Source organism: Pelodiscus sinensis, chromosome 9 (genome assembly GCF_049634645.1).
Source record: "Pelodiscus sinensis isolate JC-2024 chromosome 9, ASM4963464v1, whole genome shotgun sequence".
NCBI classification, from domain to species: domain Eukaryota; kingdom Metazoa; phylum Chordata; order Testudines; family Trionychidae; genus Pelodiscus; species Pelodiscus sinensis.
The window spans coordinates 15,819,467-15,845,402 of NC_134719.1; the positions used below are offsets into that span (position 1 = coordinate 15,819,467).

General features: G+C 37.6%; 1 protein-coding gene across 13 annotated transcripts in view; it reads left to right on the forward strand.

Moving 5' to 3' along the window:
• Positions 1-25,936, forward strand: part of NFIA (nuclear factor I A) — a 502,526-nt gene that overhangs the window by 321,208 nt on the left and 155,382 nt on the right. For all 13 annotated transcript variants that reach the window (XM_006132338.4, XM_006132341.4, XM_075936113.1 and 10 more), the window contains exon 3: positions 16,955-17,020. In XM_006132338.4, coding sequence (XP_006132400.2) covers positions 16,955-17,020 — 66 coding nt within the window. The remainder of the gene's footprint in view (positions 1-16,954; positions 17,021-25,936) is intronic.

Sequence of the window (25,936 nt, forward strand, 5' to 3'; positions counted from 1 at the left end):
GGGGTGGGGGAGGGGAAAACGCATGTAGTCAGCAAAATTAACCAGTAAGCAAGGGCTTATCGGTTAATCATGTAGTCGTCTACACGATGACATCCCTAATCCTCATTTCTCATATGTAAGGAGAAGACTGCTTTGATGGTCTCCTAGATAATACAGTTTGCTTAGGCTGAGTTGTTTAAACATGTATTTATTAAGAATGTAGTGTAGTTGTAGCCTTGTTGGTCCCAGGATATTAGGCTGTGTCCAGACTCCATGCCTCCGTCGACGGAGGCATGTAGATTAGCCAGCTCGGAAGAGGGAAATGAAGCCGCGATTAAAATAATCGCGGCTTCATTTAAATTTAAATGGCTGCCCCGATCTGCCGATCAGCTGTTTGTCGGCAGATCGGGAGAGTCTGGACGCGATGCCCCGACAAAGAAGCCTTTCTTCATCGACACAGGTAAACCTGGTTTCACGAGGCTTACCTGTGTCGATGAAGAAAGGCTTCTTTGTCGGGGCATCGCGTCCAGACTCTCCCGATCTGCCGACAAACAGCTGATCGGCAGATCGGGGCAGCCATTTAAATTTAAATGAAGCCGCGATTATTTTAATCGCGGCTTCATTTCCCTCTTCCGAGCTGGCTAATCTACATGCCTCCGTCGACGGAGGCATGGAGTCTGGACACAGCCTTAGAGAGAGAAGGTGGGGGAAATAATATCTTTTATTGGACCAACTTCTGTTGGTCAGAGAGACAAGCTCAAAAGGTTGTCTCTGCATGGCATGAAAGCATGTCTATCTCACTAGCTGAAGTCAGTCCAATAAACGATATTACCTCACCCACCTTCTCTCTTTATTAAGAATAACTGTTAGGCTAGAGATAGCTGCCAGGGAAACTGAAGGGTCCTGGTCTCTTTCTTACGCTAATAAAATGATATTTTAAAATAGATTCTGTGTATTCTTATACTGGAATAAGTTCTACATTAAATAAAACCTGTGTTCCTGTTTATTTTGGCTAGGATTTTCCGAGTGCCCAAGAGAATTAGATACCCAAGTCTCATTAAAATTAAAATTCAGTTGGACTTGGGCACCAATTTCCAATAGGCTCCTTTGAAAATCCCTCATTGCTAGGTCTCAGGCGGAGGGGGGGAATTTCCAGCTGATCTTGAAGTTGTTAATTTTGAGCATTACTGATTGTAGGATTCCCATCAAATGAAAATGTCTAGCTTGCATTGTATATATGAATGTATGAATATCGGATAAGTGGATCTCATTTAGCTTCAGTTTCTGAAGTGTTATAGACAGTGCAGTGGCACTTTTCAGTAGATATTGCTTACTTTTCCCCAGGATTACAAATATTTGAATACAATTATTCAGTCAGCTGGACACATTTTCTATCCCATTTCTGCTCGAACAGTAGTATAATTTAGTGTTGATTTAAAAGACAGTCTGCCTTAAAGCAGATTGCAGAGTTTGCACACTGTGAATTGTAATTAAAGTATAAGGGGTTCTTATTATGTCAACAACTGGCATGAGAACCCCTGAGCAGCAGGTGACCCCAAACATGTGAGGTTTGTGACAGCTAGGATCCTTCTTTCACTGGTTTAGCAATCTGAAAGACCAAATTGAAAGAAGCCCAGAGGCTGTATATTTCATTAGGTCCCTGGGGACGTGTGGGATACAGCTTCCTTCTGCTTCCCTGGGATGTAGCCAAAAAGTTTCTAGAGGCTCTGTTTTTGACAGAGGCTTGCTGAAGGTGGGAGGGGGACCTTCCACCACCAGTTACCCATAGGACCATAAATTTGACATTTCCCACAGTTTCTTTGAGACAGTGATGCTGCTGTGTCAGCAATATGTCCCAAATCTTGTGTTTTGTATTGTTTGAAAAGGAACAGTGAAACTTTCAGGGGAACTAAAATGTTTTTCTTCACTGTCCAATAGTTTGTCTGGTGCAAAACCACAAAGGATTGTAAAGTACACATCTCAAAACAGTGTTTAGCTTGATCAAAAGTATGTAGTGTACACACTCCTACAGTATACATCCTTTTAGAATGAAAAAGGAAGCAGAATATAGAAATAAAGATGGCATTTCTTCCAGTAGATAAAGCAGAATAGCACCAAAATATATATGTAGGACTCAATTGCCAGAATGACACAGAATTTTACTCAATACTGGCCTAAATTCATCGCTAGTATTATTGCATTGAAATCAGTCCAAATTGGGTTCAAAGAGTGAGTGAGTTGTGGTGCATACTAGTCTATAATGTAGTAACATGCTTTCAGAACATGATGAAAATCAGTAGATTCTTCATTCTTAGTCCTTCCAATCCTCCTGTGATGACCACAGCTATAGCCACTAGAAATTTGAACTTTCTGGGTTTCTGCAAGACACTCCTCCACATTATTTCTGCCTCTACTGGAAAAGAAGTTGACACAGCAGCTCTGTTGACACTCTTTCCTCTTTAACTTTTGTCTGTTTATCTGTGTCCAAGTTTATTCTTTGTTAATGAAATTTTATTAAAAACTTGTCAAGAAATTTTAAAGATGAAGAGTATTCAGCTCTTATAAACTAGTTACTTGTGTTTAATTTCACACACAGAGGTAGCTCTATGTATCTTTCTGTCCTATAACTGCAGTGTCTGAGCAATTTCCATGATAATGATCAGTTATTGCACCCAATTTATGTCTCCAGAAACTTCTGTAAATATCAAATGTTAGCCCCAGCTTACTGTACAGATTTTTACAGTGGTAAAGGTTTTGCTTTTTAGTATATAAATATAAGTTTATGATTAGGGAGGAAGTTGTCCAGTGGTGAGAAGAGGAATGGGGTTGTTTGACTCCCAAAGAAGACTGTCAGTTCTGCCACTAATCTAGTGAGTGCCCTCAGTCAAGTCATATAACCTACTAAGTTTCACTATAATTAGATTCCATAATGACAGATATTTTACAGATGTAATAGATCAGACTAGAGAAAGATGAAATATATTTAATAGTATTTCTACTTCACTGGAGTATTTTGAGCATTCATGTTGCATGAAAGGCATATTAGAAGTGTCAAATATCATTATATGTCATTTCTCATATGAATGAGAAATGAGTGAATTTGCTCAAAAATTAAATTTTAGAAACCTCATGCACAAGGTTTCATCTGGGCTTTAGGGCTTTCTACACTGCCCTGCAATTGGGACTTACAGGAGTGCGTGCACCAAAATGCTGCTTCGTAACTCCCCTGTGTGGTTTATATTAACAGGGTCATTTCCAAACAGACTGCAGCGAGAACAAGGAATTTTTTAGTTTCTCTCATGTGATTCACATGAGGAAATTACAGTGCAGCACTTTGGTGCACAATGTAATTCACATCTATGTAACCTGAACCTCATCCCTTAGTTGTTTGATATTTCAAAGAGATTTTCCAAAAAATGATTTAGTGCTGTGTAAGCAGGACTGCATCTAATATAAGTTTCAGATCTTTTGTGCGTGCATGTAACTTTTAAAAAGTTTCAGAAGGGTAGCCATGTTAGTCTAAGTGAAAGAACAATGAATGGAATGAACAATGAACTTTAGAGACTGACAAAAAATGTAGATAGTATGATGAGCTTTCCTAGGCACAATCCACTTGTTCGTCAGATGAAGAAATGGGTTGTGCCTATGAAAGCTCATGATACCATCTACATTTTTGTTAGTCTCTAAGGTGTTGTAGGATCATTCATTGTTTACATTTTTTAAAAGTTGAACATTTTGCGAGCATTGAGTCCATGACAGGGACCAGATATTTTTATGCTATTGAAAAGAAAAATATTAAAATAGGGAAAATGTTAAGATTTTGAAAAGAGCTCAGTCGTGCACTGCTTTCCATAAAGATGTGTACTGTACACTTACGATCATTCTGACGTGATGCTGCCTTCAATTATCACTCTACCTTCAGAAGTTACTGGACTTTTAGACATGCAGAGTTTAGACCAAATTGGGTCCTAAGAAATATTTGCCCAAATCCTTTTAACATTATAGTTGTTACGAAGAGCAATGAGGGAAGTGTTCTGTTTGTGATTAGTGCATTTTAACTTCACTGTGGTGAAGAATGGCAAATGGCATTTGCCCTGGCAATAAGTGAATTTATATGAAAATGTTGTTACCAGTAGGCCAGGAAGTTATTTATCATAGACTAATGGGTCAATTACACTTTAATATGTTTTGTCTTTCTTTGAGGTTTCTTTGAAAAAGGATTTGGATTTTTCATGACTAGTCAACCTACAAATATGACTTTAAAGATGTTTCAAATTCGGCAAGTATTTAATTTTCCAAAAGCATTTGTACAATATTTATTCTGGGAAGTTTTAGCTACTCTTAGCTAATATATTGACTACCCAAACTGAAGGTTCACAACCTCTGTAATATATGCTAAGAGGCACATGCTGTAGCACATTAAGTACTGCTGCACGAAATACTCCCTTATAGGATTCCCATCATCTTTGTCACAGACCTTATTTATGACATTTTAATCAATATTTGCATGACAGAATGGTCAAAATTATTTTTTTTAGGCATTCCACTGATAACTGGAGCCATACTCTTTATCATTCTTTTACATTCATTAGTCACTCTGTAGTGTTTTTAACATTTTAAAACACTCATGCAATTCAAAGGCAAATAGATTTCAGCCAAAACGCCTTCAAAATTATCTTTTTCCCTTTGAGTTATTCAGCGATTTTTAACACTTCGTATGTTTGATTTTTTTTTCTTTATTCTCAGCAAGGCAAAGTTTTTTGCCAGCTTTGAATCCACTAAAGATATGGGTTTGGGAGAAAACCTAAGGTAACCTTAACTTAATGTGAAAATGTTATTAGACACAGCATAAGGTATAGTCAGCCCAAAAAAGTGGGTATTTTCCTTCTAAGCAAAGGGTAATTTTTTTATTTTTTGTATTTTACAACAAAACTGATTAGTGAATAGTCTAATGCAAGAAAATTTTGCTGTTAATAAAGTTTCTTCTGTGTGCCAGAAAGCAGATGGTGGCAACTGAATAACATTTTCTTTTGCCAGCTTTTTCTATATGCTTTCTAAACTTACAAGCTATTTTGCTATTTGATATTTAAATTTCTGACACTGTGATCCTTTTCATCTGAAAAACAGAAATATAAACTGAAACTTAAAATTGTAATCCAGTTAAGTTGTCTGTTCTATAATTTATGCCTGCATCTTTAAAAGTTTGATTGAAATGTTGACCGCACCAGTCAGTGCTCCATTTTAGTAGTTCCAGGCTTTTCTGCTCTTAATTTCCCTCCTCAAATTTTAATTTGCAAGTGGTGGGAGGAAGTTAAAATGAATTGTAATTAATATTTTGAGAGCATACAGTTTAAGCTGACTATCTTCATGCTGTGTATTTTTGGATCTTCGCCTTTATTTTTTCCATAGCGCAGCCTAGTATTCTGCTGTTGGAGAAGGATCTGTTGTTCCATGAGGCATTCATTTGAAATATTGCTCCATTCTTTCCTTGTTTAGATTTTGCTGTAAATTGGCACAACAGTTTCATATAGACTCTTCAGGATGTTACTTCTCTATTAGTTTTAACTTTGTCTTCTGCCTGTGTGGTTTATACACACAGCAAAAGCGCAGTACAGCTAGATTGCCTAACAAAAAGCCTCTTTCTCTTCTGACTGAACTAGTCTTGACAATGCCAATACTGATGCAGCAAAACACATCCTGATTTTTATGGTAATTTAGTTTTCTTTTAAGCTTCAGTATGCAATATTGTGGGAGCAGGAATATATGTGTCAAAGCAGCGATGGGTGGGTATTCTATGTAAATAGTATCTCCTAACTTTTGGAGATTGCTTTAGAGGGACTGCAGTATTTCTAAAATTATTTGCAGAAGGCAGGCAGGTAGGAAGAGAGAAAGACAGGCTTTAGGGTGCAGAGATGGTGTCTGGTAAGAAGGAGAGCTTAGAAGTGGCGAGCAGGTTCTGCAGTTACATATATTTCCATATTTTCTCAAGGCGTAGTTCACTTGAGGCGAACGAAAATCTGAAATGGAAAATTTTCGGATGCCATGTTGAGCTCATCAAGTGCTAAGAACAAGGAAAAAGCATCCACTAAGGGGAAAAAATTGGCGCCACAGCCAACTACGTACTTAAAAGGAGTTGAGATGAGAGTCAAGAGCTTAGGTGTCAGATACACCCCATTGAAACAGAACAATGAAAACTAAGTTGCCACTATGAATTCATAGTAAAAAATTGGGCTTAAACTTTACTCACACTGGTGCTGCCTGTGATGAGTATTGAGTTGATATTAATAAGAATGACTGAAAATATTTTCACCTTTCTTTTTAGTCTTAATTAACCTTGCCTATTTTATTTGTGACATTATTCTTCCTTGTCTGAAATACAGTGATCCTTAGTATTATCAGATGGGCCCATTTGTCCAAAGATTCCTCCTTTTGTAAGTGTTTTCATTCCCTTTGGTGCATCAGTTCTCACCTGAATGTTCCTTGAAAACTTTTCTCCTTTTGATTTTTGTTTTTTTCCATCGTTTGCTTGCTTTTGTGTAAAGCACTCAAGCACTGGGCGGAGTCTAGAAAAGAATGAGTGTTGCGAAATGCATAGATTGAAAAATGCCTGATGTTGGTTGTGCCTAGGAACAGCTGGACTGGTATGGGTACCACAGTAGCTGTGAGTAGAAAAAGACCAACTTTTGGAAGAGGCCCTAATGATTCTAATTTGGGGGTCAGTACTTGCTTTTTTTGTATGTGTTATAGATAGAGGGCAGAAGTGCATGGTTGTTAGTGTCACCCCTTTAGGGCACTCTGGAGAGCCACCTTGAAGTGACCTTGTGATGCTGTGACTCTTGGCCAAAGGAAATGTGCTTCGTTGCAGGCTTTTACGTGGTGGAGAGAATAAGGGAAGATAAAAGGCACCAGAATGTGACTAGCCTAGCAATACACCACATGCCTGGATCCCTGAGAGAGATCACAATAAATATATAGGGGATGGGGAAAGGGAGAGATTGATGTGTCAGAATGTGCTGCTGCCCAGTGGAGTCTCAGCATATGCTGAAAATGGTGGACACAGTTCACCTTTCAGATATGCTGGCATAGATGCCATTGAAGTCAGTGCACTTTACACCAGCATAAAACCTGTGAGTTTAGAGTCAGGCCCAGAGAGTTCTACCAAAGCTACAAGATCTGCTCCAAGCCATTATGGGAAAACGTCATCTTCACTTGCTTTATAGAGTACAAAGAAATGTATGCAGTCATTGTGGCTAGATATTACAACTATAATAATTTAATTAGGTATTTCTATGGAATATGCTGTGATTTGAAGTTGCCTCTCACCCCGAAAATGAAGGAAAAGATGGCAGAGGCAAAGAATCCTAGGGATGTGTTTGCATTGCAATAAAACTCTCAGGGCTGGCCCAAGTCACCAGGTTCAGACTACAGGGCTATAAAAGTGCTTTGTAGACATTCAGGCTTTCACTGGAGCTCAGATTCTGGGACCCATGTGAGGGTAGTGTCCCAGAACCTGGGCTCCAGCCCATACCTGAATGTCTACATTGTATTTTTATAGCCCAGAAGCACAAGTTCCATGAACCAGAGTCAGCTGACATATACCACTTCTGGGTGTTTTATTCCAGTGTAGCCATGCTCTGCGCGAGACTAAAAGAATTCAGTCTGAGGGACATTTGTACCAGGCTTTTAAACCTAACTGTACTGCCTGCAAAAAGTGTGAAGTTTTCTAGGTTAACCATGGCAACCCTGTAGTGATGGTGCCTACATATAGGATAGAACAATGTCCAGTGTTGAAAGTGAGAGATTATGGGTCAGACCTCTTGCCTTCTATCCCCATCTTTTATGTTATAGCTCTGGAGATAAATCACTTTACCTCTCTGTGAATCTAAAAAGTGGGTAGAATCACCTTTCTCACAAAGGTAGTGTGAGGTTTAACAAAATGCTAATAAGATGCTTTGATCACCTCAGTTGAAATATGTTATATAACAAATGCACATTATTTTATTAGTAATAGTAGTAGATCTAATTTGCCATTATTTTTAATGGTGTATTTCTGATTTTATATTTTTTTATCAGTTCATGCATTTTTGAAATGTTACAGCTCTAATCAGCTTGAATTAATTATAGATTGAAGTTCAGACAAACACTAGAGAATTACTCCATAGTTGTGAATATCTGTATACGGAGCATGCCTAGAACCTTGCTCAGTGACCCTTTAGGATCATCAATGAAGCCCTTTCACATTTTAAACTCTTCATTGGTGCACATATTCAGAATTATGATAGCTTCTAAATAGAGTGGTTCAAATATTTCAAAGCTCTTGAGATTAGTACAGTGTGAAGCAATTTAAGATTATTGTACTGCAATTAATTTTAAATAAGTGAGCACTGCATCTGTCTAGAAACCCGTATAGATCCAAATAGAAGTGCTCTTAAAAAATACTGAAATGATCCAATAAATTTAAATCACTTAGAAGTCAAAGAAACGAATAGTGTAAATCAGTTTTGAGGGATGCAGGCAAATTTTATAGAAAGGAATCTGAGACTTGAAGCTCAAATTAGATTTCTGATGTTGGGATTTATGATGAAAAATAGGCTAATTGATATTTCACATTGTATTTGTTTATATTTATATTTATTATATATTTATATTATAATTTATATGAGTGCAGCTCTTGCTGATCCATATGGTCTCTCCTGGCTCTTACCTACTCTGCTTTTTTTTATTTCCCAAGATTTTAGAAGCTCAGAAGTCCTACTTTTACCGAGATTTTTTTCCATTGCAAATAACGTTTCTCTCCAAACCTATGTCAAAAAGATATAGAAGGCAAATAATGGTCCATAGCTAGAAAATACCAAGTATATTTTTAAGTACAACTGAAAAATACTGCAAAAATTAAATATTTTACATCATAAAACTCACTTTTCTTGATGAGCTAGATTACTTAGAGAATATGGATTTTTTTTCATCTCTAAGTCATCAATTCAAATATGACCCATGTCAATAACATACCAAAATTAATTACAAACTGATGGTGTTTTGGAGGCCTATGCGAAATGAGTTTATGGTCTCAGTCCAATTCTTGTAGACAGGAGTCCAAATTAAAAAGACACAAGCAATAGAGGGCCTGATCCAAACATCAGTGAAAATCAATGAGAATCTACTGACTTTGTCATCAGACTATGAAGATACATGAACAGGTTCTTCTCAGGGTCTCTAGCACTTCAGGGTATATTTTGGTAGATATGTAGAAGTCTCACCACAATATACTGTTAGGTGTAAAATTCCAAATTATCTCACAAATATCATGTCTAGAAACTTATTTATCACCCAGGGGATTTACTTGACTATTCCATTTCACATTTTTTCTGAAGTCTGTTAAATAAACAGTATAACCACTTCCTTCTCCATAGAGCAGCTCAATGTATTATTGGGGTGGTGATTTACTTCAGGATCATTTTTGCCTCTTGGCAAATAACTGGTGTGTTTCTAACTATAGTCTTGGCGAAGATGTGGGATATGAACCAAGGGGATAGAGTTCAAGCCCCACTTGGTTTTTTGAGTAGCTGACATTTACCCCCCCCCCCAAAAAAAAGTTTTCCAGGTTGCCCCATAACTATTGCGGAGTTCCAGAGCTTTGGAATGACCAAAAGCAAAGGGGTCCCATCTGTAGGGCCTTCTTAAGGCCTTACCTTACTTTTAGACAGTTGTCATTATCTTTGTCTAAAGGTCATGGCTAAATTGAATAAAAGGAAAGCTGTGTGTTCCTGTCGATGCACAAAGGCAGTATTGACTTTCCTAATCCAGTTTGCTGAGGGGTGAGAGAATTAAATTAGATATCTAAGCACAGAAATTGAGAGCCTTTGAAAACAAAGATAAGGAGACAGGCTGTATTTTCCCTTTCCTGGGAGCACTGGGCTCAAGATTTTGCAGGTGTGTCATCTGATCCATGGCTTGCATCGATCAAAACTGTGCCAATGCATATTTAATTAGCAAGGGGACCCTGGGTGCATTATGGCCATCATCCCTATATTGAATGGACTGTCAGACTTTCTGAATGCTTCCCCACCCCCACCCCCGCTTCGTTGTTTGGGGAGCTTCTGCATTTTGTCTGAGCAGCTAAAAGTTTCTTTGTTTTTAGCTGCTGATGCATACAGCACCACTGAGGAGAATACAAACAAGTAAAGTCTTAAAGTGTTTATTTTGTCTAGGATAAAGGGCTGAACAAATTTGAATCCTTTGGGTTAGGGTAAGGGATTTTTGTGCCTTTTTTAAATTAAAAAAACCAGTTGCGTGATGTTTACTTTAAGAATATTTTATTATAACAAATAAGATGTGTGTGATGGGATTCCTTAAGGAACCCTTTGATGATAATTTGAATTAAGTCAAAATTAATGTTTGCTGCTGCAAAGAAATACATAGAAAATGTTCCAGCAATAAATCAATAAGTACGAATCAAAGGCTGTAAACTGTTTTAAAAACAAACATTTAGACGTGAATCAAATGCTTGTTTGTAATATCAAGCAGCAAATACGGGAATACACAGATATCCCACATTCTTGGGCTATCACACGATACCAGTAAATCATTGTGGATGGACTCATGAAAACAGTTGATTTAAAATGAAAACTGTTTTGATACAGCTTTTGGAGTATTATTATCATCATAGTCAAGTTTTACATGTTGCTCCCATTTCCTATGTCTAAGGAAGTAATGAGTTTTTGCCTCAGACAAGTTATTTCTGGAGTTTCTGAGATCTCTGCTTCCATCTACCTTGTTACAAAGCCTTACTATTCAGACAAAGTGTTGCTTGATAAACAGATGTAATACACAAAGTCTGCTTAGAATAAAGAGCAACAGACTGTGGGCACATGTTTTGGTCTCATTCAAACTCATCAGCATAGTCTAGCTAGCTGTTTTGTCGCTAGTCTACTTACAGGGTAGCTTAGTAACGTCTTACTGGTGAAGTAATAAGGAGGGTTTTTTGCCACAAAAGTTTTATGGCAAGGGCTCATGGGAAAATCATTTGCATACATCTTGTTACAAAGGCTGACTACTTCCTGGCTTAGACAAAGTGTTGCCTGATAAACAGACTTAACACACAAATGTCTGTCTGGAATAAACAACAGCAAGCTTTGATTTACATTTCCATTATCAAAGATAATCTCTTTCCCAGTGTACAGGAATTAAGAATCTTCTCCTTATGAAAACCAGACTGGCATTACTGTGATTTTACTACTGCAGAACCCTTATTCATTAATTGAAAGGATATAACATACTGTAATTGGATGCATAAAATAAGAACTACAAGGCTTGTGTGGATCCATGTGTGAGGCAGACATGTATGATAATGACATGTGGGCACTTGGAACACCTTATAAAGTAGTTGACTTGAAGGTGGTGGATAGAGTTTAAATGTAAATTAATTCCTTATTCACCCCTCAATCTATAAATAGGCTTTAAAATTTCATTTTTATTTTTTATAATTGTAGTGTTTCAGTGTTTAGTTTTAATCATTTTTAAAATGCTTATAAATTTAATTTTTTACAGTTGCACAAAGTTGTTTTTCCTCAATTTTTATGTATCCAAATTTTTACTGTGGTAGGAGTTTGGCGGGGGAGGATGCCAAATAATTGATGGATCAGAAATTATTGAATGACAGTAGACATTTAAATTAAAAAAGCTAAAGCCTTATAAACTGTTAAAACACAAATTGTCAACACCACATGTCAAAATATACAAAATAATTATTCTGAAACAAAACTCTAATGAATTCTCAAGCAGCATATTTCTTACTTTGTCTATCTGATTCTTTTGACAATTATTGGTGAAAATATTTTTTCTTATTTGTGTGTGATGAGTGCAATTGACTTTTACTGACACTTGCTGAAAAATCTAATTCTTCCAAGTCTATCTGTTAGATGATAATTGTAGTATATATAGTGTAATATATCTATAGGTGTAAATTGTCATATAAACATATATTGAAATGTAATAAAAGTAAGTATAAAATGTCTCAATAACTATGCTGATTTCTGCTTGTAAATCACTTGTCCGTTAAGCTAACCATGCAGGTTTGTGTATCAAGAGATATGATTTAGATTTTTTTTTTACATAAATAAATCATTGGTAGAATCTGTACCCAAAATTAGAGATGAAAACTGTATTACATGAACACAACTCAACTGTATAAATATTTTATTGCAAATAGGACTATGCAACTTGAATAAAATGTCAGTTTATTATAAAATATTTTCCCTATAGAACATAAAAACATGGAAAGAAAATTTAACTTGTGCACTTACTAGCTCTTGTGAAAGGCTTGTATGGGCAGTAGTGAAGAAAGCAACTCTGTATTTATCTATCAGCAGAACAGGCTCATCATGAGCAGTGTTAATACAGTCTTACTCATTGATTCCCACCGACATGCTTTTCCTCTGTCCTGAAGGGACTACCTCTCCCAGTTACAGGGTAGATACATTTCCATGCTCATTCACATGCTGGCTTCTCTGATGAAACCTCTAACAAGGATTCAGTTGTGATGGGGACACTGGTGTGGTAGGAATTAATCTGACACCCACTAATTCACTTAACATTGAACACCAGACAGCCACGACAGGTTCCTTACGGTCACTACCACTCTGGGAGAGATACAGACAGGAAACCTAGAGAAGAATATCACATGTCCTCAATGAAAGTGTTAGAGATTTTCTGTTACCACACAGTAACACTCCTTGCTTTTCCAAGGTACATCATTATTGTAAAGTAGTGTAGCAGTGGTAAGTGGATAAGTGTATTTTGATTATCAGCCTGTATACGCTGTTGGTAAAAATAGAGTAATTTTTCAGTGGGGAAGCAGAATACCTCTCTGCCTCTGTTTCGGGTTTGTTTCTTCCTTGTCTATAAGTAAAGACTACATTTCTTAGTCTGTTGATGTTGCTAATACCCGGAGTTTTCAGTGAACCTTTCATATTGCCATTGTATTGTTGTTGAACAGTGGATCACTTTTACACAGTGGTACACATCACCATGAGCTCTTTTTCTACACGATAGTGAATTTGTGGTCACACACATACAAGGCACCACAATTGGCAGTGGGAATGAAACCCAGGACCATCATTGTCAGAAAGCACAAATCTCTCTTGCTTGAGCTAAAGGACCATGTCTGTCCACAGTTTGAGGAAGACTGAGGTCTTCCATATAGCACCTACTGTTGCTTTTGGAAAGCATGTTTTTAAGGTCTTGATCCTAGGAGGTGCAGAGAATACAAGCATAGTATCAGAGGCTGCTTCAGAAAATCTGGTCCATTTTGGTTTTGGGTTTTTTTCCATCTTCTGTAATAATTGGCTTCTAGAGATACAGAATAATATAGATTCAAAATTCCCTTTATTCTGTTTCCCTGTGATGATTATTGAGATCAGCCCCATTTGAGCCAACATAGTCCAGTAACCTGAGTGTACTCATGCATGCTAGCTCTAGCTACTTTAGGATTAAAATTCTATCCATGGGCTTTTTTTAAACTAAAAAACCACTGCAATTCAAGGTTAAGCTTCCTTAAACATAAACTAAAGTCCAGGATTTTAAAATATTTCAGCACCCCTAATAGTGCTTCCTCATATCAAATGCACTATCTTGAATATCAAATGAACTATAATGTTTCCCACTCCATCGGAAATCATTTAAATACACCCCTTAATAACATGTACTTTATTGTAATATACAGATTCTTTGGCTTCCTACCAGCCTTAGCTTCAGGCACCAATGAAACAAGTTGCCGCAGGGGGCCCTGGATTCAAGAAGGGCTCCCATCTACTGTATATTTTGTTTTGTATGTTTTTCAATGGCTCTAATTATTGCAGGTGGTAGAATTTAACTGGAAATGTCATTGCTAAAGAAAATAGGCATAAAGTGTTTTGTGTATTGTATGAAGCAGCTATCAAATACATAGGAGAATATCAAATCCATTAAATTGCTTTATAATAAGTGATTTATTGATTTCATGCAAATACTGTAAAGCAATCTTTCATTTATATAAATTATGTATAAGCTAAATTAATTTATTTCTCTGGTCACCTGTTTGTCTGACTGACTCAGCAGAACTGACACCCCACCCACAATATCAGAACCTGCAATACATGAAACATTCAGAAAACTGGGGTTTTAAAGTTTCCTTCGTCAACATGAAAAATCATGCAAGCTATTGCCAAATCAGGAAAAAGGGTGTTGGGCTATGAACAAAATATGTAGTGCTCACTCAACAAGGTTATAAAAAACAATGGCACTGAATTTTGCCAATCCTTTAATTGTGCGGGGCACATTTATATGTGCCAGATCATCTGCAGCATCTGAATAAAACCACGGAAACAAAATTCTGCATAGCAACATTTTGGCTAAGTGCCTTCTTCAGTGTTCTTATCTGGGGTTTCCATGAGACGATACCTTACGCGACAATTCTGAACAGACATTTGCCCAGTTAGTATTTTTGGGAGCCTTTGATGATCTGTAGCACCATATTTTTAAAAACACATTTTGTTTCATTTTACTGTCTTTCACCCATTTCCAAACGGTATAATTTTGTGGGGGTATTTTTACGGGATGGGAGGGTTTGCAGAAAAACAGGATTAATAGTGAGATGGGGGGTGGGAGGGAGTCAAGACTTAATATGCTAACAAACATTTCGGGCTCACTAAGGCTAGCGTGCCACTAATTCTGATGTCTGAAGAGCAGCACTAAATATACACAAAAATGGGTTCTTTGTATCTCAGAATCCAGACAGAAAGTCTGTGTTTCTGTGCTAAGTACAGGAGATGGAGCATCGGTGAAGAGAGAAGGTGCCGCACTGGATGTCAGAACAGTGCTAGCTCGTAGCTTGGCATTCTTGCATGTACCAATGATCAGCCATTGCCGCTGCAGACTAAATGATTTAAAAAAAATTTGTTTAGTTATTCATCTTATTTCCATATTTTGCCAATTTTTTTAAAATATTTTTACCGGCTGTTAATATTATTTTAGTTTGAAAGGTCAAACAGTGTTTGAACAATGCCTTGCTAGAGGAAAAAACACATAATGTGTGTCCTGTTCAATGAAATACGTTGAATTACTCCTTGAATATTAACTGATTTTTTTTAACCTTTGTGGCACAAGAAGCATTACGCTTCTGTCAAAAGATGGTGTCCAGAAAGTGACAACTCTGAGGACAGGCTTATATGAACTTTCTGCTATCCAGCTTCTGAGTTTTGGGTGAATAAGCTAGTGCTAACCCACAAAGTTGACATTTAAAATAAATGATAGTGACAAAGTTTAAAATATTTGCAAGCTTTCTTTAGTAAATTATTAAAATAATACATTTAGAAGATGGCAGACAAGCTAGTTTTTAGAGGTAGCTAGTAATGTTGTGGGATATCACATTTTTCAATCTATATTTTTTTTGGTGAACTTCATATTGATTTTAAATACACGTATCTACCCTGGAGTTTTCTTTGCTAAACATTTTTAATGTTTGTTACAAATTTCATTGAAATTATGTTGCACACACCTTTTATAAGATATAGTATTTAATTTTTATGCAATTGTCCTTTAAGCTTTTGAAGGATAGATAATGGATACTATCAGCAGGTAAAAAAAAAATTAAAATATTTAAAATAGGCACTTTCTTTATAGTACTTAGTGGTAATTAAAATCTTCATTTGCTTAAAAGCAAGGGCCCTTTTTAAAGCAATAAATTAGCATTGCTTGACCCAAGGTCTCTGGTAGTACTGCTTCTTTCAGTGCTATTAATACCTCAAAGAAAAAGAAGGGGTGCTGTTATCGCTCTATTGCAATAGAAGTAAGATTTTCAATTTAATCACAGTAAAGTGTCATGACCTTTTGATCTTGCATTGACTTCTCACTGAAATGTAGTCCAATTTCAGACAGCTAATTCTAAACCTTGCACTGTCAAGGTGAAGTGAGGAAATAGGTTTGCCACAATTGTAGATTCTTTTGATACAGTAACAAATGGTGGTATTCCTGAAATGTGTTTTGAATTAAAACTTTTTTTTTAAGTTTCAATTTTCCCAAATTGTTCTTTTACCCAAAACTAATTGTGTGATTTATTTAATTCTATAATGTTTCTTTTTGTGTTAAGAAAACCCATTTAAGAGGTGGACTTTCTCTTTAGAAAATATTTATTTACACATAGTATTCCTTTTTTCAAGTCAAAGAGCAAACAGTTAAAAATAAATTTGAATTTTTTTTTTGTTGATCCAGAGTTTCTGCTAAAAATCAAGCATCTTTTTAGTACAAAAACGTGAATGTTGGTGAACAACCCTACATCAACAGAAATGACCTTATGGGTTGTTTCGTTGTTTCAGGCAAATGTAGTAGTATGTTAGCCGGAGACTTTTAAGTAGGAACCTATAGAACACACTATTGGTGTGTGTTCTGAAGCTGGTGGTTTGGCATCTGATCTCGCTATACACTATGATAAATGAGTGCTACTCCACTGTACCTGCAGTACAAGCATGATGAGAATCAGGCCTTCTGTCTGCATTGTGGATATATTTTGCTGTAACATAGAGACAATAATCAGAACATGTTAGCATTGCTTAGTTACTTTTATATGCCAATTTAAAAAATACGCTTTTGGCTCTCAGTTATGTACTGGGTTAAGTCTCAGGTTTGGATGCAACATACTAAATGCATTATAAAAATGTAGAAAAGTAGTTTAAATCAGGGCTTCTCTATAGGGTAGATTTTTTTCTAAGCCTAATTTATTCTAATGCATAGACTGTACACCTTATGCAATGCTGTAAAAAAAAAGTACACTTTCTCTCTAGCATAAATATGACCAGGGCGTTGAGCTCCTGGCATTGTCGTGTCTTAGGGCAACATTCCTGTCCTTAGTTTGTACTTTCAACCTTTTGAGGAAGTCTGGCGCCTGTGATCTACTTTCCACAGCAGACCCTGTAATTTTTGGCTGTATTTTTATGTTTTTCAGATTCAAGTCAATCTGAAAGTCCCAGCCAGCCAAGTGAAGCTGATATTAAGGACCAGCCAGAAAATGGTAAGTTCTTACCTGCTGCTACTTTGGAATATTGCAATAGTCCATGATTACAGCTACAAGCATTTTCATTTTCAAGTGATAAGTACGTATGTCTAGTCTAAAACCACCCAGTCTTTTTGAACAATTGACTTGAAATTTCTGAAAATGAATGGTGTGCCATCTTCATAGTTGCATGCCATGGTTTCACACAACTTGAGTAGCCTTTGTCTCTACAATCCTGGTGGGAGATCTTTATTCCATTAAAAATTGTTTTAATTAGGGGGATGCTGTAATAGAGCCTGCTGCATGCAAGAGTGGGGTTTATTTCAGTCTAGCAGAGGCTTTCAATCCATGGGTCACGAGTCATGACCCCCTAGGGGTTGTGTACAGCATTACTTTAATTTTTATTGGTGTGTTCTTAATGTCATTTGTTTATTGATGTTTTCATGATAACGGAACACTCTAAAGTACCTGACTCAGAGTGTCTGTTCAGATCATCATCTTAGATTGTAGAATTTCAAATCCTCCTGCAAAACAAATTAGTGGCTTGGAAGTACTCCGTGTGTGTGTGTGTGTGTGTGTGCACGCACGCACACTCGCAACCACTCCTCTCCGCTCCAGAAAAGTGCACACAATAAAGCTGACAGGCAGCTCTACTGAAGTACTGACACTCTTGAGGCAGGACTGGAAAACTATGAACACAGCAGCTAGTCAAAACTATTAACCACTTCTTGAGTGATAAAATGTATCAGACCTGTCTATATTTTCATTGGCATGCTTCTGAGAAGGCAGTAGTATTATGTGGACAGAAAAGATGCAGTAGGACTCAAATTTTCATTTGCGGCTGCTTTTCTTACCTTTCCCCCCCCCCTAAAACTATTGTTTCTGGAGACAGCCATTTGACCTTAATGGAAAGCAGCCATGTCTGTGAATTTTAAGAATACTGCTGTGAGACTGTGGCATTGTTTTAATAGGGAATTGTAAGCACAGAAGACCCACTGAGAAAGGCTAAGCCAAAAGGTCAGTTCTGTGAGCAGGTACTAGTATTCTCTGAGTAGGACATTTTCAAAGTAAAAATAATGGCTGTGTGGAATTGAGCCCATGGAGTAGCCATTGCTGCTTGCTTCCATGGTAAAAGGGCCCATTTGTAATCAGGGATTGTATATCAGAAGACATAACAGCAAGAGCTTGGGATAAAAACAGTGCCCTTCTCTTCCCTACCTGCCACCCCTCCAAAAAAAAAAAAAAAAAAAACCAAAAACCCACACACAACCAAACAACAAAAAAACAGCATGTCTTATTGGCACCATTGGCAACTGAAATTCTGTACCTTCTGTTACTACAGATAATTATTTTCATTAGTGCTTGGAATCAAGAAATGATGACATCCAACATTGAGGGAGTTGAAATTGATACAATCCCTAGCTATTCTGAATTTTTCTGATTTTTTTTTTAAATTGACCATATCATTATTAGTAGTAAATGTTTACTACTGTAGTGACACCCAGAAGCCCCAGTTGAGAATAGGTCCCTATTGTGCTGGATGCTGGTTAAACACAGAAAAGACACTTTTGGTCTCTGCCATAAAGGGCTTACAATCTAAAGCCCTTTTCACTCTTTGAGGGGCATTTCTATACTGACAGGGTAAAATTCTCATATTCCTTCAACAAATCCATTGGATTGATTGTTTTTAATTTTGTTTGCTTTTATTGCTGCCTCTCTTCTTTATGGTATATTACTGTTTCCTTTCATATTTTCAATGTATGTATTGAATACTTGACTAGTTACTAAATAAATCACAAATAGCGATGTCAGAAATGCTGATGCTCAGATCTGGATTCCATTTTGATTAAAGTTTAGGGTTCAAGTTCAAGGCAGAATTAGGGCTAATGTTTAAATTCAATAATATCAAAATCTTAGGAGATTTTCTAAGGGCATTTCAGCTTCACATTCTAGAAATCTGAGTGGTGTCAGGTGATTTGCTGAGGTGTCTGACATTTTGGGTCACTATTTTTCTCCCTCTGAAATTTGAAAGATTTCAGATTTGAGGGCATTTATTCTGCTCATCTCTAACCACAACATCTGAAAACATTTTTCTGACTACTGAATGACAGTGTCTAGCTTCTATTATCAGTGGTGTTTTAAAACAATTATAATTTATTGCAAAAGGATTGCCAGGTTTGCAGATGAATTGGCTAAACTGTGAAATCCGTTCTGCCAGTTCTGAATTTTTAAAATATGTTGCCTCTATTTATTAGGTCACATTTTAATTTAGACTTTGTGAGGCACCCTGAAGCCTTCTGATTCTGTGTCTGGTTGATACTTGTTTTCAGCTACTCAACAACTTTTCTCCTTACTGTGTGCAGTGCTCAGTCTTAAAGAAGCACATTTCACAACAACCACCCCAAAAAGCAGCAATGACAGTGAATAATGTAAAAAATGTAAAAACCTAGTAAAACTAAATATGTCAGTTTTGGAGCCTTATTGCTTCTTGTAAACGAAACTATAATGAATTATTGGAATGTCACTGGTGACCTCTTAATGGTACTTTTTTCCTTTAAAAATAAACAAGAAAATTATTCTTACTCTGTTTCAGTAATGGGTATTTTTTCCCCTAGACCAGGGGTGGGGAACCTTTTTTGGGGTCTGGGGTCACTGACCCACAGAAAAATCAGTCGGGTGGGGGGGCAGCAGGGGCTGGAGTGCTTAGCGGAGAGGGACCCTGAGCCAGGCAACCTGGGGACCAAATCTGGCCCTTGGGCCAGCTGATTCCCACTACTGCCCTAGACTAATACATACTGTTGGGTCTAAAAGGCCTGATCCCTCCAGGTCGATGTTGAGCTCATTCTCAAAGCACAGAAAGTCCACAACTTCAAGTGTCTCAGCATGGAGCATGGAGCTCAAGCTAGCCCTGCAGTTCTTGTCTGCTGAACGCAAGGATGAAAGCAAAACCACAGGATTTAGAAAATGAAAATGTGCACACACAAAAGTGCAGGCGGAAATCATTCACTGTATTGTTCCACTCTTCCCATAGATCACTCCCTTAGGCCTTGACTCAAACACCTCTAGAGTCTAGGGGAGTCTCACCCCTGATTTTAATGGAAGTTGGATTGTGCCCACAGAAAGGGAAATTTGTTAAAAATCCAAGAAAATAACAGCGGGATAATTCTGCTCCCCCTGAAGTCAACAACAGAGCAACCAGATTGAGGACAGATTTTGGATCATATTGCATGAATTTCTGTAAGGAATCTTGAAGCGTATCAATTAAGAATACTACCCTTCACATGCACACATTCTTCATTTAAAAAAATAAATCTTATAAAGCCTAGCAAGGGTTGCACAGCCCCCTTGCTTGCCTGTTAATATCCTTTTTGTTCCACTCCATAAATGCTACAGTCATTTATTATACATCTATATTTTGGATAGCTTGAGTAATGTAGGTTCAGAAGGGTCAGTTGTATAGTCCTGAAAAATAAGGTCTTCTATAGTAAATTTTAATTTATTGTTTAAAATGCTGTAAGTTGTTTTAGGAAAAATCATCCATTGAAGCTTCACTAAGATAAAGCTAACACAAATAATTACTGTTGTATTTGGAGTCATCCCTCTCTGCCAGAGGGTTTCCAGCTTGTTGTCAGTGAAACAGAGCCACTGGATAGAAAAAAAATGGTGCCAGCTGCTTACTCTATTAGCCCTGCTACAACTAACAGAATCACAAAGAATTTTTTTTCAAGCGATCCAGAAAAGAGGTGAATAGGTGTATTGTAGCCATCCCAGGACCCTCCTCTTGGTCTTAACTGGAAATCTCTAGATTAAATCCTAACCCAGATAAAGGAGGAAAGTAAGGTCTTAAATTGGAGAGAGAAAATGTGTGGGTCTCATCTTCAGATGGGTAAAAGGCAAAGTATAGAAAGGAAAGCAGAACAAACCATCGTGAGTCTACCAACACAAAATTTAATTCTTGGCTCACTCCTGTTTGTATCCAGAGTTGGTTAATCTCTTCATCCAGGCATCTATTGAAGCCTGACTGGTTAAAGCAGAAAGAAGTTTCTGCAATGAGAGACAGATTCTGCACACATCAGTAAGAAAAAATGAGGGATATAGAGTCTGTCCAGTAAGAAATTCAAAGAGTGGATTGATTTCTTCTAATCATGTCCTTCAACTCGCTTTGGAAAAGGAGATTGGAATCGCTCTCAGCAGCAAAATATTGCAAAGCAAGAGATCAAAAGCATGAAGAAACTGGACTTGTTAAACAAGAAAGCAGTTTCTTCTTTGAGTAGTGTCCCTGTGACTGCTCCACTGTTAGGTGTGTTCCTGCACTGGTGATTGGAGGACTTTGGTAGAACTGTTGGTTGTACACATGCACTGTCACGCTCCTTGCGCTCTGCCACAAGTGTAGTCAGCAAGTGTGGGCTAAGTATACTCTTCCTTCTCTGCTGCCCCTGGATAGAGACGGAGCTTCAACTGTCCATTAGTGAATCATTACCTCTCCTTTCATTTGATATTTTTAGCTTTCTTTTAACTTTTATTTAGCTGTGCCCATAAAAAAAACCACACACACAAAAAAAGAAAAGAAAAATCTCACATCTGATTACCAACATGTACCAAAAACACTGCTCATACATAATCCCTAGAAGAAGAGATTTTTAGCGAACAAAATATGTAATGCCCAAATCAAATGGTTTTTTTCCACTCTAATGCATTCTTCTTGCTCTAAGCTAAGAGTATCTTCATACCACTGAATGTAATGAAAGGCACCTTGTTCTTCATAGCATTAAAAAAGACCAAATAATGATGTGAAGCAACTCACCAAACATGTTTTTCAACACTGCAGTAATGAGACTGAACTCGTAAACATTGCCGTTGAAGCAGGACTGGTCATGGATATTAAACATGAAAGAAACACTTTTTTAAAAAAATACCATGTACTGACTGGTCAGTGCTAAAAACCACTCAAAGGAAGAAATTGTTGCCCCTCATTATGTGTGTGGTTGAGAGTTGGGCATGGGGATGGATGTAGGGAACTGTCTTTACTCCCTAACCCCCTCCCTGAGCAGATATAATATGGCTCTAGGTGCAAGGGAATGCAGAACTGCGTGGTCCCAGAAAGGCCATGACTGGGTGAGGGAAGGGTCTCTACGTGCAGCAAGAGTTCACAGGCAGGAGGTGCTTGTATCCTTAGAACAGGTTTAGCGAGGAAAACCTTCCACTGCCTCCTGCACGGTCCTGGAGGTATTACACCTTTCAAAGCGTCTTCGTGAGCAGGTTGCCTCAGCAAGCACACAGTGAATTCAGGGAGCACAAGAAAACTAGGAGTTTGCTTCTCCCTAGTTTATCTGAATGGGTAAGAGTTCCAAAAGTGTGTTAGGAACCAAAGGGCTTGTCTTCATGTACAGTGCTCCAACTGCTGTAGTGCATTAGTGAAGGCACTCCTCTGCCAGTGGGAGAGCTTCTCCCATCAGTGTAATGAATTCACCTCTTGGAAAGGCGGTAGCAGTGTTGGCGGGAGACGTTCTCCCAACAATATAGCACTGTCTACACAGCAGAGAGAGTTAGGTCAGCATAGCGATAGCCCTGTGGGGTGTTGATTTTTCACACCCCTGAGCAATGTAGCTATACTGATACAGATCTGTAGTGTAGCCCTGGCCTAAATTTCGTTGCTAAAAGTGACTGAGCACTTCGGAGCATAAGTATCATTGACATTCAGTGAGCTAGGTTCCTATGTTACTTAGGCATTCTTGAAAATGTTACCTAATAACTTGAATTTACCCTGGTATGTTGCTAGAAGGACTTTACTCTAGCTACGCTATAGTACATGTAAGAAGTTTTTTGTTGTTTTAACAGGGTAAGGTAAAGGTGTTCTCTGCCTCTTTTTATATTTGATACAATAGTTGGTCTCTTTCCCTTCTCCGATGAAACCTGCAGTAATTTCATTGATGTCCTTGATTATCATTTTTACACCTTTTGTGTCATAGAACATAGATCAATATCCCAAAGAGATGCTGGTGAAATAAAAAAGCCATTCTCATAGCATTTACATGCCAGTCTCATACCACTTTAATTTAGTTGAACCCATGTTGAAATAAAAACTAATACAGTTAAAAAGTGCTTCATGTCATCCTACTAACATTCTTAAAACATTTCATTTACTGAATATACATGGATACTGCAGAGAAAGTGTTTCTTTCAGTGATCGTTGCATTTGACATAGAAGCAGGTTTTTGTTGTTTTTGTTCCTAGACTCATTTGGGTTAGATTTTTATGAATATGGAAAGATGCTTTTGTTATAGAGTAGCATTTGAGAAATCATCACAAGATCAGAGATCAAACTAAAATTAACTTTTTGTAAGTAGTTCAAAAGAAGCTTAGCACTTGCACCAATGATTCTACTAGCTGGGTGTTAAATAGATCATTTCCCCTTGCTTGAATCACACCCATGTATGGAGTCCGGGCCAAATTGTCCACAGACTTACACTTTTTAAAATCCCATTGGCTTCATTGAATACACAGGTGAATTTAAGATGCCAGGTAGTAAAGTTATGCCAGAATTTGTTCTCCAATAAAGTGGAGATTTGGTGTAGTTGTTCAGGATGCTTTCTACAGAGCAACTATACTAGGACATTTCAGTCTAAAAGTAAACATTAGCTAATTAAGGTTTGATTTGGGGCAAACTCTATTTTATCTCCATTACAGTTTAACATTATCATATTTATTTATGAAGAAGATGCAGTCAGTTGTCTGCAGTAAGCCATATGCTTCCAAAGAAACATGGGCATACCTGGCCACAAAATTTATAAAATTGTACTGAAAGTCCTGCATTTATTCATCCTGTTTTATTTCAGGTGCATTGCAGCCCAGTTCCTCATTTCTAACATAAAACAGAATGTACAGAATTTTAATCATAACACTAGAACATTTTTTTGCTACATTTAACTCCCAGTTTCATGGGCCTTATGCAAAAAATGATCTAAACAGGCTAGTAAAAAAACCACTTGTTTTTCTCCTCTATTGCCATACTTACAGTGAGATTCATGGCCAAAGTCATATGAGTTTGTGGTCCAGGTATTCATTCACATTTTAAGTTTAGCGTTAATGGTTATACTCTCTGCTCACAATTTAGCCTACTTATCATTAGCTGGCACTCTGTCAAAGACGTTCTGTTTTAGCTTCTTTGAAAAATGTTGACAGTCAACCAACATGATATGGGATAGTCGGTTTGCGTCAGTTCTGAAGCCACTATAGGGGCCAAGTAGGGAATCTTGCCTCATCACTGGCCTGCAGTATTGAAGACTTGAAGATTGACAGAGGACTTCAGTTTCCACTGCTTCAACCCATTAACCTTCCTTCACAAGCAAAGCATTCTGATACCCCAGCCCCCAAAAATCATTGGAAGAAAGTCTGACGGGAACTATTCAAAGCATGAAATGAATGTTTATAGCATAACAAAGCAGTGCTTGAAAGACATGAAACATTCATTACACGTGGTCTGAATGCTGCAAAGAAAAGGAGAAATGAAAATGTGGCTGTACTGCATGTTTCTATTTCACCATGTGTGTGCACAGCAAAAACGTGGTGAACTCTTCCAGTGCGTAAGGTGTCTAAATAAAGTTGTATTCAATCTACCTCATTTCAAAACCTATTTATATTCAATTGCCATTTTCTATCCCTTTCTGCATGTATCTATACAGCCCCAGAGAGCATTAAAGGCTAGATACCACTTGTTCTGTGTAGGGGGCAGCTTGTAGATGTGCTACCTCAGAAGGACCTCCTGAGAAGGATTTCTACTTCAGAGTGAAGATTCCTTCCTTGCCCCCTACCTTGATCCTAGAGGGTGTGAGATGTGTTACTGGACCATAGCACTAGCAGATTGTTACACCCCCTGCCCCACACACACACACTCCATCTCTAGCTCAGCTCTATGGATCAGAAAGTCAGAGCAAATCCAAGACTCCACTCATTATCTGCTTCCTCCCAGACACCTGCATATAGAGAGAAGTACCAGGATCGTCAGTTCTCCCACTTCATTGTAACTCACCTATCAGAGGGGTTTCCACTCCACCACCCCTTGATGGTCCCAGTACTCAGTGGCCTCAGAACTGAGCTAGAGCTGTGAAAACTACCGTTTTCACACACACACAAAATGCTGATCTCACAATTTTTTATGAAATGCTTGTTGTTCAGTTCACAGAGTAGAATTTTATTTAATCAGCTTAATGACTACATCCTAGGCAGACCACAGGATGAATGATGCTCTAGGATACCAGGCTAGACCACCAAGAAGCAGGGCAACTAGGGAGAGGGTTTATTTGTAGTTCTGGCTTTCATTTTTTTTTTTTTTTTTTTTGCCAGACGGAAAGGAGGGCTTAAAAACAGAATGTTTAAAAACGATGTTGGAGGAACCCACAAAAAGAAAAATCCCTTCAGCTTCTCTTTTGGGTTTGAAAATTTCCATATGCCTGTAACTTAAGACAGAGAGCAAGTTTTGCTCGCTGGAAAATTGCTTTCCACAATAACAAAAATAAATAAATAATCTCCCATAGGCCAGAATATTTTGGTCCAAAATGTGGACTTTTTACTCCTCACAAAGCTTCTGGATTGTACTAACAACCTGTCAGCCTTCTATACCCTTGACATAAATTTGTATAGTTTAGCTTCCTCTATTGAACTGACTCCTTCATTTAACAGGTCTGATGAAAGTGTTATGAACTGCAATGAAATATGATAATTAGCAGTTTAATTCCTTTTTCATGTATTAATTTAAAAGGCTTGAACTATAAATACAGGATCGGTAGATGAAAGCAGACTGAAATCAGTCATTTATCAGAAGTATTCATTACTTGACATTCATTTAGCTGGATTCCACGAACAGAGTTGTGTGTAAATGTTTATACTGCTTTCTTCCCTATCATCCTTTTTTTACACTTCCTCTTACAAAAAGCC